This window comes from Centroberyx gerrardi, chromosome 12 (assembly GCF_048128805.1).
Source record: "Centroberyx gerrardi isolate f3 chromosome 12, fCenGer3.hap1.cur.20231027, whole genome shotgun sequence".
In the NCBI taxonomy this organism is placed as follows: Eukaryota; Metazoa; Chordata; class Actinopteri; order Beryciformes; family Berycidae; genus Centroberyx; species Centroberyx gerrardi.
Window position 1 is genome coordinate 13,295,572 of NC_136008.1, and position 15,000 is coordinate 13,310,571.

At 43.8% G+C, this 15,000-nt stretch overlaps 2 protein-coding genes across 2 annotated transcripts in view; both read left to right on the forward strand.

The window, feature by feature from the left end:
- Positions 1–873, forward strand: part of crabp2a (cellular retinoic acid binding protein 2, a) — a 7,091-nt gene extending 6,218 nt beyond the window's left edge. The window contains exon 4 of the mRNA XM_071895743.2: positions 208–873. Coding sequence (XP_071751844.1) covers positions 208–258 — 51 coding nt within the window. The 3' untranslated portion in view covers positions 259–873. The remainder of the gene's footprint in view (positions 1–207) is intronic.
- A 7,975-nt stretch (positions 874–8,848) lies between these two features.
- itga10 (integrin, alpha 10) overlaps positions 8,849–15,000 on the forward strand; it is a 25,337-nt gene continuing 19,185 nt past the window's right edge. The window contains exon 1 of the mRNA XM_071895724.2: positions 8,849–9,915. Within this exon, the coding sequence (XP_071751825.1) occupies positions 9,864–9,915 (52 nt within the window). The 5' untranslated portion in view covers positions 8,849–9,863. The remainder of the gene's footprint in view (positions 9,916–15,000) is intronic.

Sequence of the window (15,000 nt, forward strand, 5' to 3'; positions counted from 1 at the left end):
ATTGCTGGTGTCATTGTTTAAAAATAGCTATAACTAGGAGGCTGACACAGAATCAAAATCTGTATATAGATTTTTCTTTTAATACGAAATCACATTACACTGTAGATCTGACTCACAAGACTGACTTAGCTCACTGTGCCAATACTTTTGCCATTTGAGTACATATGAGTATTCAAATTTAATATCCACCTTCTCCTCTCTTTCCAGACCATGAGTGCAGACGACGTGATATGCACCAGAGTCTACATACGAGAATGAACAAGAGCACTTCTCACTTTTCGTCCCTCCACCTCCCTCTCCCTCTGCCCATCCCCCCCCTTGTCAAGGCAGCGCTGGGAGATAGCAAGTCTGTAGTCTAGTTCTGCACCAGTATCTCTGTTAGCTTCACTATGTATTTAGTCCAGTCATTGGATCTAGTATGTCGCATATCTACACCTTGGTCTTAGTTGCTGAGTTATCAGTCTGTCTTTCTAACTCCACCGAACGTGACCCGCTAGGGTTGTAAATGTTACAGTGTATGTTGTGTTGCATGTGTGATTGTCTGGGTGATAGCCCATGTATTTGAGGAGGAGGTGTGTGTGTGTGTGTGTGTGTACGTGTCAGTATGTGACTATATTTGTAGTTGTGTAAACCAATCTATGAGCTCTTCCAGTTTCAGGTCAGTTTTGATGTGTCCCTCCTCTCTGTTTCTTTAGCCCCGCCCCCCCCGCAACGTCCCCCTTTTCTATCTCTTGACAAAGTTTTATATTTATTACTACACTAGAGCCTGATACAGTACTGCTAAGGTTTTTACTTTGTGTCTCTTTTATATGAAATGTGATCATAGGAAACAACACTTTCTATGTGAAGACAATAAAGCACGATATTGCCTCAGCTTGATGTTGACTCTTTGCTCCCACACACATCCTACTCAAAACCATTAGAAACATAAAAAGCATTTAATGGTGCATTCATTTTATGGTTTGTGAGTGTAGCTGCATAGAATATGCACACATTAGAGGGCTCCATCTTATTTTAGGCTTTCTGTCAGCTGTCTGCAACTAGAATAACTTGTCTGTCCCCTCCACCCCTTCGAGTATCTCTCTCCCTCTCGATTTTTCTGCCCCCCCCACCCCTCCTCTCTGTCAATCATCTCGCTGCCACATGCCCTCATTCTTCCACTCATTCCTCTCTCACCATATTTCACCGCTGCAACTCTTTCCATTTCAATTTTTCCGCCCTCTGCGCACTTTTATCTCTCGTTTCATATGGATCTGCTCATCCTGTAGTTTTCCATGTGAAGCGAGAGACAGAGTTAGCTGTGGGAATGATGGCTCTGCTTTCAACATTTTATTTCCATATTTCGCTCAGCAATTGGATATATTTTGTTCATAATTTTCTGGAAGGCCTTTAAAGGCTGACTGACGTGAAGCATCAGATCTTCATTTATAGACCATCTGTTGTTATGGCAACCATGGAGGATGATGAGAGGAAAGGAGGTGAACTTGGGACTGTTTCTTGGCTGGACACTGGCCGCCTGACCAATCAGCAAATGGCCAGGGAGTTAGGGTCAGTGGGCGTGTCTCCAACAGGCAGGAAATGCCAATTGGATTACAGGTTACAGTTGATTGACAGCAGATGTGCTTAACAAGGAGTGGGCTGTTAAGGGACCTGGAAATGGAAAAAGGACTGGAGAGAAAGATGGATGACCTGGGGTTCTCACACACACACACACACACATAGGAACGACGCAGGTATGCAGGCACACACACAAACACACACACATGCACGCACACACATATACAAACACACACACACACACACACACAGTATGATACAGCAAGTAAAAACTAGATAGGTGTACCTGAGAGAGGAATTTAGGAATACTAAAACTGCTCTCTCTCTCTCTCTCTCTCTCTCTCTCTCTCTCTCTCACACACACACACTATCTCTTCTTTCTCTCTCTCTCTTTTTGCCCTGCAGCTGTGTGTAGTTACAGTGTGACCCCAATAAAGTCCCCTCCTCTGCCTCCTGCCCTAATAAAAGGGGTAAATAACTACCCCTCCCTCCCTGTTTATTACCCCCTGGGGCAGTAAAAGGCAGCTGTCTGGCCCCCTTCAAAACGCTCGGCCCGCACCGGACCCCCGTAAAAAAAAACACACATACACACACACACACACACACGTTCACATACCGAACTAAACACACACATTCTGTGAACTCTTCACACATACCATCAAACACTCACACTGTACATGCAGCTCATAAAACACTCCCCTAGTTCACCCAAAAGGCGGATAGACAAACTGCCTGGTGCACATTCACACAAAAACCTGTGAAAACACAAAGATCCCCGTACAAGGTTTGCAAAAACAGCCACATACACAAACTGAGCATACGGTCTCTGCTGCTGATATTCAAAACACGTCGTTATCCCTGCAGATCGTTGGCTTCACCGAGAAAAGTCACAGGCAACAGAAGAAATGACTCAGACTGGACATCTGAATTGTTTGGCAACATCAAGTTTAACATCTTTCACATGCAAAACATATCTCACTCGCACACTCCCAGTACGTCAAGCAATAGAAAGGTACATAGAAATAATCGAAACACCTGCACACACACGCACACCCACACACAAACAATAAAGACACCTGAATGATGGAGTGCACACAGCTAATACACTTCATCAGTCAGACGGTAAGTGGAAATCCGATACTCTTCATCCTAATGAGGTTAGCATAAGCAATCAGTAGATATTTGAATAGAAAGCAAGAGTTAGTGTGAGCAGATTAGTTTAGGTGCCTCGAGGCTGTGGCTGTCTCTAAGCTCAGTTTGATTGATGATTTATGCGCAGGGAGGAGGAGCGGAGTGTGTGTGTGTGTGTGTGTGTGTGTCTGCATGCTTCAGTGTAAGTCACAAAAGGCTTGATGGATGATTTGCATTCTGGTTGAAGCAATTATTGACGCGGGTCGAGTGCATTCTGGGTTAGATAGTAAAGAAAGTGGGAGGGCCTCAAGGAAATATGCCCCGCAGGTGGCTAAGCAGGAGAGCATGATGGGTAAAAGAGGCCCGTTCCCTCACAACGTGTTCGTGACAGCCTGTCACTGCACACACACATGCACACACACATTCACAGACAGAGCATGCATGTGACAGTTTGATGATAGGCATTTAACAACACCCACACATACTGTACTGTCTCTGCCCAAGATATTGATTTACACCCACATGCACCTGCAAGTCCGCACAACTTGATACACACACATCCACGCTAACACACACACACAGCGGCAAAGTACACCAATCTCCTGTGGCAAGAGCAGTTTAGACCACCCAGGAACATTTGAGGCCTCTTGTAAAATGTTGGTCAAGAATAGTACACATAAAGGCATACCACACACACTGCTGCTCTTGCCTCCTCACAGTTTCAGTGTTTCCAGGAGAAAGTAGCAAAAAGTAGTCATCAAAACCACATTTGGCATTCACACACGCACATATGCAAGCATGCACTCACACGTACACAAACACACACACACGCACAGAAAGTTCTACCTATGATCTTCAATAAAATCAGTCTTTTCCTGCTTTATCAAGAAGCACAGCTGAAAGTGACAGGATGGGAGAGAGTGGTGAAGACATGCAATAAAGGTCATGGAAGGGAGTCCAACCCCGGAAATTGCAAGTAACATGCACCTTGGCCCATTCAGCCTCATTGGACACCTAAAAACAACCTTCAAAAACCGTCCACCGTCTGAGCGGAGAATCCTTCCATCTGAGGAAAATAAAGTCAAAGAGGAGAGGAGAGGAATGGAGAGGTTGAATCAAGACGCTGAGGGAGGGGTGAGCTAAAGACAAATGCTTCCTTGTATCAGACCCAATCTTCCTCGTCTACTTTTACGGAAGAACACATTTCATCTTCACTTACATCTTCTACATAAACAAGGCAAAGGTCAATTATGTACAGTGGTCTTAGACGTGATCTACAGTCAACAAAGCCCCTAATGTAACCCAGTGGGGAGAGTCATCAAACTGCTCCCAGATCAGTGCCTGGGGTGAGCATCATACTCCTCTCTGTAAGGGACAGTGGTCCTTCAGTATATGGCAGAGGTGGATTGAATGAGGTCTTTGTAGAGATGGACCCTGTGATGCTAAATCTGATTACAGACTCCATCACTGACCCCTGGATAGACGGAGGGGGAGGCAGGCAAAGATAGAAAGAGAGATAGAAGGGATGGGGGAAAGAGAGAGAGAGAGAGAGAGAGAGAGAGAGAGAGAGAGAGAGAGAGAGAGAGAGAGAGAGAGAGAGAGAGAGAGAGAGGTGGCAGAGGGGGAGAGAGTGGGCATGTGGAGGGAGGCGCCCAGGAGGATCATCAGGCATTACAGGGTGATCAACTGTCAGAACTCCATGACTCATTCTGTTTTTATAGGATCAGCCCACTTTAAAGACACACACACACTCACACACAGGCTCACAAATGCACACACACACACACACACACACACACACAAACACACATGCACCTTTCACCCAGACGAAAATCCAGATAACATGTTTTGATAAGATAAACGTATATCCTCCACAGCTACTGTGTTTTTATTCAAGATCATCAGGTTTATCATGCATAAAACCCTGACATGAGCTTTATTTTATGGCATTCATCAAACAGTAAATGCACACTGAGAGCCTCTGGGAATCAAAGGGAGGATCTGAATAGAGACGCATAAGATAAGAAATTCCAGAGAAAGGGAAAACAATAGCTGGGCTGGAGTCGGAGTCGGAACAATGGTAGATTTACAGAGTCTGCATTTGATTACTGAATACATGAGGTTCAGTTTCTCTCTCCCTCCTCTCCTCTCCTCTCCTCTCCACCTCACTCTCTCCATCTCTTTCCTCTTCAGACCAGTTCCAGACAGCGGCCAGGCCAAAGCATACCGGAGACCAGGATGTCATAGCTGGACATGCTTTAACACTGGGGCTGAGGTGTGTGCTGTGGTGTGATGTGATTGGTTGCAGTGGGCTGCGGTTTGGGAACAGGGGTGGAGGAAGCACACCTTGTAAAAAAAATGACTGGCTGCTGGACTACACACACACACACACACACACACAAAGAGTTATGGACTGAAACGCTCTTACCCACAAGTTGCTGTATGCATGAGAGACCAATAAACTGAACATTTCTGCAACAAATAGCAATACAATGCTCAACTTATGGGAACAGAGAGAGAGAAGCGCTGTACACTAATAGATAGAATAGCATTATAACCACGGGTATAAAATGCTGCCAGCGTCTCCTGCCAAACCCAACAGCGCTGACGCTTTAGGAGTGTCGGCTGACAGGTAGAAAACAGGCTTGTCTACTACAGCACTGACACTTCACCGCCACTACTGTCTAACTTATCCATATATCACACCTGCTACACTTATAATATGTAACATGTTCGTGCTATGGTATCTTGCTGCCCCTATCTATCCATCTGCACAGCCAAGCTCTATGGCTGACATTGATTTACTGATCATTCAACAGACAAAATATCCCACGGACATGCCAACTACTGTAGTAGGCATAGCGGGCATTCCGTTTACACCCCGTCTTCAAATGTTTATTCGCCATGACAGGAAAGACCAGGAAAACAGACGACAGAAGTATGCCACCCAGCTATATTCAGTACTTGTTGTGTAGCGGTAATTAGTAAAAAAATTATAGCCTGCATTGTATTCATTTATGAGTTGTCACAACAGTATTTTCTCAACTCTGCATCTGACAGCAGCTCGATTGCATAGTTCAGCTTTACGCCTGACGTTAGTGTGCTCCTGCATAGCTCCCACTGGTGTGAGAGAGACTGCTCTGTGTGTGTGTGTGTGTGTGTGTGTGTGTGTGTGTGTGTGTGTGTGTGTGTGTTGGCTCTCACACTGTTCTACCTCTGTGGAGGAATCTGTGGTTGTGTACTGTGAGGCTGGTCGCTTGTGAGCTAACTCATCTGACTTTACATAAGGCTGCCAGTCAGCACTACTATGCTGCCAGTCTAGTTAACAGCCACCTGCCAAACAATGCTAATGTGAGTCACTGCAAACCAGTGTGTGTGTGTGTGTGTGTGTGTGTGTGTCTGTCTACGTGTGTTTGTATATGTGGACATGTGTATGTCCACATATCTGTATTGTGCATGTGCATTTGCATGGACTCTGTTTGACATTAATACTGCTGTCTATTGTATGTGCATGATGCATAGTAGTGCATGCTTGTGTGCATGTGTGCACATCGGTGTGTGTGTGTGTGTATGTGCGTTTCTTTGGATTGTTGTTGTGCACTGCTATCATCTGACCATACAATCACATGCTTCTCACTAGATTTGCTGTGGCTGCAACCAAGAGGCAGAGGAGATGAGAAGCGGAAAAGCTAAGATAAAGCTAAGATCCTCTGGGAGGAAGAGAGGGTGGAAGAAGAAGAAGAAGAAGAAGAAGAAGAAGAAGAAGAAGAAGAAGAAGAAGAAGTAGAAGAAGAAGAAGAAGAAGAAGAAAAAGAAGAAGAAGAAGAAGAAGAAGGAGAAGAAGGCAGTAATAGCCAGGGCAATGATGGTGATACCACGAATCATGAAACAAATTACTAAGTTTGAAGTCAATTATCCAATTGTCATTTTCTTATTTTCCCAACCAGTTACATAAATCAAAGATAATGAAGCTCTTCTCATTTCAAGATGTCTTTGCTTAGTTGAACCTTTAGACTCCAAACCGATAGCTCTCTCTCTCTCTCTCTCTCTTGGTCCTGGCAGAACTCCCTCACCACACTGTGACTCTTGATTGGTAAAGTTGATTTACGAGAGACAGACAAAGACATTTAACATTACCACAAATAAGATAGACATTGGTGGAATTCAGCATATGCCCCGCTCAGAGATCAGCTGACTGTTCCCGAGTCATAGCATTAACAATCAGAGGACAGGACAAACTGACCATGGATAATCTTTCCAATTAGCTATAAAAGGACACAACCCAACTTGGTTCACTGCTGTTACAGTCTTAAAAAACTAAGGAATGGGTCCAGCGTGGCTGTTTAGCTGGCTTGAAATACATTAGTTGAAGCATAGTGACACCAAGTGGTGATGAATGAAAGTTGTTTTAGCAGCAAATGAGCTGCAGCAGTAATAATGCAGTAGTAGTACTAGTGGTAGCAGTAGTTGTAGTAATTGTACAGTAGTAGTGCTAGTGGCAGTATTAGTAGTAGTAGGCCTAGTGATAGTACAGAAGAAGTACCTGTAGTGATAGCAGGGGCAGCAGCAGTATAGTACAGTGGTAGTACTATTAGTGGTAGCAGTAGCAGTAGTAGTAGTAATGATACAGTAGTAGTCATACTAGTGGTAGTAGTAGTAGCAGCAGCAGTAATAGTACAGTAGTAATACTGGTGGTAGTAGTAGTAGCAGCAGTAGCAGTAATAGCAGTAGAAATAGAGGCAGAAGGAGAAATGGTATAACTGCTAGAAATAGTGGAAATAGTAGAAGTATTAATGTCACTATAGCAGTAAACGTTGTAGCGGTGGTCATTTTCAGTCCACCATGACTCTATTATGTACAGTTCAACACATAAAATTTTAAAATGTCTACAAAATACTGAGCTCTTGTGGCTACACTGCTATCATGGCTATATTCTAACATAAAAAGTATTTTTAATGGAGAGAGTGTCGCGCCTGGTCGTTCTCATGCCCTCATCTGGTAATTCCGTGTCTCTAAGTTGTTTGTCCTTGAAGTTCTTGTTCATGACATTCTACCATCAATGATGGTTTTAAAAGGTCTGCAATGCATAGTGGGGTTACATCATACCCTGTCACCAAATCATCAATAAATAAATTAATTAATTAATTCTTGACCAGCTGGCCTTGTGTGACAAACAACATTTTGAGTGATAGGCATTTTGTGCAAACTGCAGATGGAATGTCTTTTGATATTATGCATGTATACTAGAATCTCTTACAGACAGCATATTAGTGGTTGATGGAAGAAGGGACTCATGTCTCATTGCAACAGCCTTGAAACGGTCCAGCTCCATGTGGCGCCACTCTCTGGACAGAGAGAGGTAACTGAGGGGTCCGAGGACCTGAAGGGGGCGCCCAAGAGCTGTACAAGAGTCTGCAAGTCAAAAACAGAGGCTGGCTGTTCAGAATAGTGGTTACCAACAGATTCATTTCACCAACACACTATATCACTCACTAGAAGTTAACACAGTGAAAGTATAGGTCTATAAAGGAGGATTGTTTTAAACGTAGTTTCCACTCCACTTTTATCTCCTCAAACAGTATAGACAGCTAATTGGGGCTCAAAGTCCTAAAATGGGGTTGGGTGGTGTGATGCATATTTGGGGGTGATGAAAAGGTTTGGGAATCCCTAGATTAGACTAGACATTCAAGAGAGATGGGCATTCTCAAAATGGTCCAAATACACACCCAAGGCATCTACTGTTCATGTATACATTTTTCATGTCCCTTAGTTTTGATCAATTGACCACCAGTAATTATAAAAGCTGGCAAATAATATAAGATGTCCAGAAATCTAAATGAATCAAAAGTACATCATTATGTCCCACAAGATTAGCTACAGCTGCCTTATCTGTGAAAGCAATTAACAAATGAAACAATGGATGAAACTAAGTCAAAAGTGAAGAGAGCAATCTGAAACATCTGAAAGAGAGAGAGAGAGAGAGAGAGAGAGAGAGAGAGAGAGAGAGAGAGAGAGAGAGAGAGAGAGAGAGAGAGAGAGATGTGGCTTTGAGGTTTTCTCAATGTGAACCAGGCGCTCAGTCTGGTGGATGGAGCAGGACGGAGTGAGGGAGGGGAGGTCTGAGGATAAATGCGCTCTTTCATTTCAAAGTGAGAGAAATCCGTTACTAAGGGCACATACTGCATGCATCGTAGGAAAATGTCGGGAAATAGGCCGCGGATGTAAGGAACAATCACCGAAGATTATGGAAATTAAATTATCAAGGGAACCACGCGCAGCAATTCACCTCAAACTGTTGGCTTGATGAAGTTTCGGAGATTCACGTTCAAGGATAGCTTAATCTTTCAAAGGAGCGTTACGGAGCCAGAGGGATAAAGTGGGTGCTGACTGACAGGAGCAAGCGACTGAAACATATTTGGGAAGGTGTTACACATTAGTGATGGTTTAATGACTCTGAACTGGCCTCTTGTTGGACGGGACAGGTGCTGGGATTTCCGACCCAAACCATGGGTCACTGAAGTGTCACTTAGGCACAAGGCAGAGCTTTTTTCTTGTTTTTACCCTCAACACAGCTTGTTACACAGTCATTACCCTAAGGAGTCACTATAATATTACTGTAATATTGATAAAGAGACTGTGATACTCAATAGTGAGTTAATAGTGACCTGGTCGTATTGGTATTTAAATCTCCTATGTCACTAAACTATTCCTATAATATTCCAAGAAGGATTTATGATTGTGTATTTGTATAGCGTCTTTTAACAGTTATTATATGATTACTATATTTCTTTTTCTTTAGCTTAGAGGGTGACGGCGGGGTGAGTTGAAGTGCAAAACAAGCCAAAATTCAAAGACAAGAATGTTTTTCTCCTCACATGAAATAGGTGTATGTTTTTACTCCGCGTGCAATAGAAGCCTGCTGTTGTAAATGAACCAGTCGTGAAGTTTGCCCCCCACACACCAGAAATGCCATTGGAGCGCCGTTTGAGCAGGTTTTACGGATCTCTGGGGGAAAGAGAGAGCTGAAAGAGCGCGCGCCTGCGTGTGTGTGTGTGTGTGTGTGTGTGCGCCGATGCACTGCATTTAGACCAACTCAGGGAGAGACCACTTTGTAAACAGAAAAAAAAAACAAGAAAAAAATAACAGAGACCCTCTCCATCCTTCCACTCTCACAAATGGAGCTGCGTAAATACCTGTTGTGCCTCCAGTTCATCGTCCTTCTTAAAGGTAAGAACCACTTTACAGTCTAACAGGCTGATCTTTTGAGTCTTTTGAGTTTGAGTTTTTTCCCTACGTTTTCAAAGTCCAATTAAAACATTTTTTGCTTTCTATTAAAAGTCTTAACACATTTGCTGTTTTGCAAATAAGTAGTAAATACTTAAGTATTATTGGAGTCTCAACAGGCGTCCCACACTCATTTAGAGAAGCTAAATCCAGTCTCTGGGTTTGAAACCTTGACTTGTGAACCCTAGAGAACCACTCAAGACCTCTATATGTCAAGTCATCCTCTTGGCTCTGATGACTGATGGCTCTTCATTGACCAGTTGCTCTCCTTTCCTCCTCCTGTAGTGTCTAACTGGGTGATATGGTCATTAACCCCTGCAGCTCCTGTGATGGACAAACCGCTTAAACAGACAATATATCCGTGAATAATTGTGTCATACTCTGCCTCCCTGAGTCCCATGGAGCTTTAGCTTGTATGACAGTAAGTGACTGACCATATTGAAATTCCTAGAATGACTTTGTGGAGTGGAAAAGCAGGCGTATTAAAACACATAGCCACACTCAACTTGCCAGAGAGATCAAAGGATAGGAAGTTATGCATGATCCTGTAACCTAATGGTCATTGGTTCAAAGCCTGATCTTTTAGTAAATCTACAAGTGATGTCAGCAGTGAGGCGACATTTCATCTTCGCTTGAGGCCTCCTGTCTCAAGCTACCAGAAGATGTCCGTTCGTTGGAGCTATCAGAGAAATCCACGCGTCCTCCACCTAAAGGTTACTGGTTCATCTCCTCTTACAGCCGACACCCTCTGACCTGCAGTAGCGGCAGCTGTGTAACACGACCTCACCGGCCGCATCAGCCATTTACACCTCTTAGACTTGATGTCTGAGTTCCTGTAATAAGGCATCTTTGCCACGCGTGTTTTCTCCGTGGAGCACGAACATCGGCTCCCCTCCTCCCCCGTCTGCTCATGTTCTCTCTGGCGGAGCCGCCTCACACACCTCATTGAGCCATTCCTGCTCACCAGCAGGAAACCAGAGAAAAAGACCATTGTAGTCGACCAACACTGAGTGTTTGTGCAGCTGATAAGCAGCGATTAAACTGCTGCATTATAGTATGTAGCCGTGAAGCAAATGGAGATCAATAGGCCGTGATTATGGACGAGAAATTATGTTGTGCAAGGCATGATAAGTTCATACCTGCTTTAAATGTGCTCCCTCCCCTCTGAAGTTAATCTATAGACTGAGACGTTGGCATTTTTGACGCCAAATGTGTTCATGTAGGCTGGAGAAAAACTATCTGTGCATTTAACCACACTGCAGCTAGTTTTCAAGCCATGCAAAGTGCTTCTCGTCCAGAAGCTGAGGAATGAATGAATGAATGAGGAATGCATTGAGCACTGAGGTCATACACACCACACACACACACACACACACATGCCAGCAGCCAAACGTTGCCTGTGGTTTGGTTCTACACATTACACTCCATTATCTGTTTGATTCAAGCATGCTACAGAGCTCTTTTCACTGTACAACCTAAGTTGGAACATGTCAGCGATCTTGTACACAAGTGTGTGTATGTGCTTGTGTGTGTGTTAGTTTGCCTGCTTGTGCATGTGTCACACAGGAGAATGTAGGTGAGTGTGTATGTGTGTTTAATGTTAATGGTTTCTGCAGAGCTCCCCTGGTGCGGGCGGCAGGCATCTCACGTCTGTTACACTCTGTTATGCTTTACTGAGATGTAGAACACAGGTGTGTGTGTGTGTGTGTGTGTGTGTGTGTGTGTGTGTGTATGGGAGGGGGGGATTCCTCCACTTGCATTCCTTTTCTTCTCTGCTTATCGCTCTATCGTTTTTGCTGCCTACACTCTCTCACTTTAGCTTTATCACATATGGCACAGTCATTCTCTCTCTCATCCATTATCTGTTTCACCAGCCATCCACAACTCCACTCTTTCTATTATTCTCCCAATCAACTTCCTTTTTGTTCTCATATTTTTTTCTCAGCATCGCAGACTTAAATTCTCACTCCCCCTCTTCTCCCACCCCCGCTCCCCCTGAGAGGATGACAGGGATGAGAACAGAACATGATAGAGATAATGGAGAGAAAACCTGTGAAAGAGGGTGAGAAGAAGGCAAAGGACAGCACCGGTGAAAGGGAAACATTGCAAGTGAATTAAAGAAAGATGATAGAAACAGACAGTAAAGCAGACATCTCCGCTGCAGGACATTTCACAGAGGTGCCGTAAGTCAGAGGATGTAAATTAAAGAGACAGAGACACAGAGGGAGAGAGGGAAAACTTGAATGCGGCTGTCCAATTAAAACAGCATACATCAATGTCTCTGCATATTGCTATACACACTGGTGTTCCTGTATAGCACCCAGAACACTGTAGTGTTGCTCCAGTGAAACACACACACACACACACACACACACACACACACACACACAGACACAGACACACAAACACAATCACAACCATACACATTCAGCAGCAGTAGCGCCCAGAGCCGAACGTGTGGTTGACAGAATCTGGACCCAGTTTGGCTTGATAAATGTTTGCCGCCAGTTGTCATGGCGATGGGTGGTCAGACAGCCTGCGGTATCGTGTCATATATAAACCCCAATGAAAATGGAACCAGAGGAAGGAGGGAGGACAGGACAGGGAAACGGCGAACGATGGTACAGTTTCTGGGAGTCGGACTGGATGAGAAGCATGGGGGGGGTTGATGGTTTTGTGGTAGAGTTACAGTGAGGGGGAATGAGGAGAGGGGGTAAAAAAAAAGAGCAATTTATGGTTTATGAGAGAATGAGCGTAAAAGGAGGACGAGGGAGAAAATCAGTAGCAGGGGGTGATGTCGGAGGCCTGGTTTGTTGTGGAGAGAGATTTGGAAGAGGAGAGGGTGGGTGGCAGAATAATTTTACTGCACCAAGTGTGAGAGCAGAGGTGAGATGGAGCTGGGAGGACAACTATCAAAAAAGAGAGAATAAGTTGTCGTAGTGAGACTGAATATATTGTTTGACTGGCAGGTCTAGGAATTACTTTAGTCCAGTTGTTCTCAATCTGGGGTCCGGGGACCACCAGGGGTCCTTGAGGGGGTTCCAGGGGGTCCCCAGCAAATTTATGAATTGTTAAACTTCAGCATTATTTCTTTTACAAGACGTTAACACAATTAGAGAATGTAGAAGAATGACTATTTTGATCATAGTTTCACTGATATCTCTCTACCTACAATACAGATAGTCATGGAATTCTGAATAAAAGCATATCTAACATTAAAAAATATTCTCAGATTTGTGTCCAAGAGACAAAATCGCATCACATAGGGGTCCTTGATATGAAAAAGGTTGAGAATCATTGCTTTAGCCTATTCCCTATTTAGACAACTCCCACTGGTGAATATGTTAAAGATCTGCGTAGAGTCAGATAGGTGGTTGAAGCTCCTCGCAGACCACTGGGGGTCTTGATTACTGGAAACTTACACAAGACAAAAATAAACAAATCAGTAGCTGTATTTTTGTTGGCATACATGGCCAGTGAGTAAATGTACAGTATATCTGGGTACAAGAAAGAGAAAAGGCAAGATCGAAAACATGATGGCATTCCACGGAAAAAAAAACACTAGAGGGAAGCCAAATGTGAAAGCGAGCAGGTAGAAAAAAACCTACTGTATGAGAGAGACGAGGGGAGAGAGAGGGAAGAGAAACACTGAACATATCTAGTTTCCCTCAAGTGGAATCCCCCTCTGATTGTCCTGGCCAAGGTAATTGCGTGTGTGTGCGTGCATGTGTGTGTGTGCAGCTATTTGTGGGTAAGTATCTGTATACGTGTGTGTGAGGAGCTGGTGTATAATCATAGCGGCGGTGTTCTGGTCTTGTTCCTGGTCCTGCAGTACTTAACTTCTCTCTTTCAGAAAAGTATCCAGTGGATTATGTACAGTAGTAGAGTCAGATGCCCCCGAGTGCTGCTAAATTACATGTCAAGTCAAGTCAAATTTATTTAGAAAGCCCTTTTAACAAAACAGAGTCAAAACAAACTGCTTTCCAGAACAACAAATATACATACAAACATAAGTGGGACAAGCTAAATACCAACTGTCAAAGAGCAGCACAGTGATTTAAAAGAAAAATGCTATTTAATGGATGCTTTTATACACAGTTCTGTGCATTAAGTTATGTTTTAATACAAACTGATCCCAGTGGGAACCAAAACACTGGCAATATTCATGGCTTGCTCTTGCCATTGAGCTGCATAGGACTACATGGAATTGTTTTAATGGTAGATGGTAATTACATAATCATTAACTGAATAATTTGTAATCCCTGGATGCAAGGAACTGATGAATAAATGTATTTATTATTGTGAACTAGGTGCTGATAAGGAGTCACTAACCCTCAATTTAATCCTAACCCTGCTTTATTGAATTCTTGTTAATCAGTAAACGGTCATCAGTAAACAAGAGATTAGTCTATCAGGAAAGGTTTCATTTATGTACAGTCGTTTTCTGGTGTTGGATGAAGCTATTTAGACTTTTCCCTGTGAAAAAATGAGCAGAGTGGCTTTTATTTTGACAGTTGGAACATGTTTCCATGCTTGTTTTTGTCTGGATTACACTGACTGAGTGAACTGTCCTGCTGCCATCCTCCTGCTCTCTGTCCCGTCTCTGTCTCATCTGTAGTGTAGAACATACAAATCTCCCTCACCTCTCTCTCTCTCGCTCTCTCTCTCTCCCTCACCTCCCTCTCTCTCTCTCTCTCTCTCTCTCTCTCTCTCTCTCTCTCTCTCTCCCTCTCTCTCTCTCTGTATAAAGGGCAGGCTTGTGTGTCATAACAGGGGGCTTACTATACTCCATAGTTTTTCTAACCCACACCCTTCCCTGCCTCGCTTCTTCTCTCCCCTCTCCTCTCCTCTCCCTCTTTCCCCCCAGACTGAACTCCCTTTTTCCTCGGAGGTCGTCTTTGGTCACTCTGTTTATCCATCTTTTCAATCTCCCTCCCTCCACCTTTCCCCCAAGGCCGAGTGTGGGAAGAGAGAGGGAAAATAATAATCTGACGGTGCACTGTAGGTGTAACCACCGTCGTCTACCCA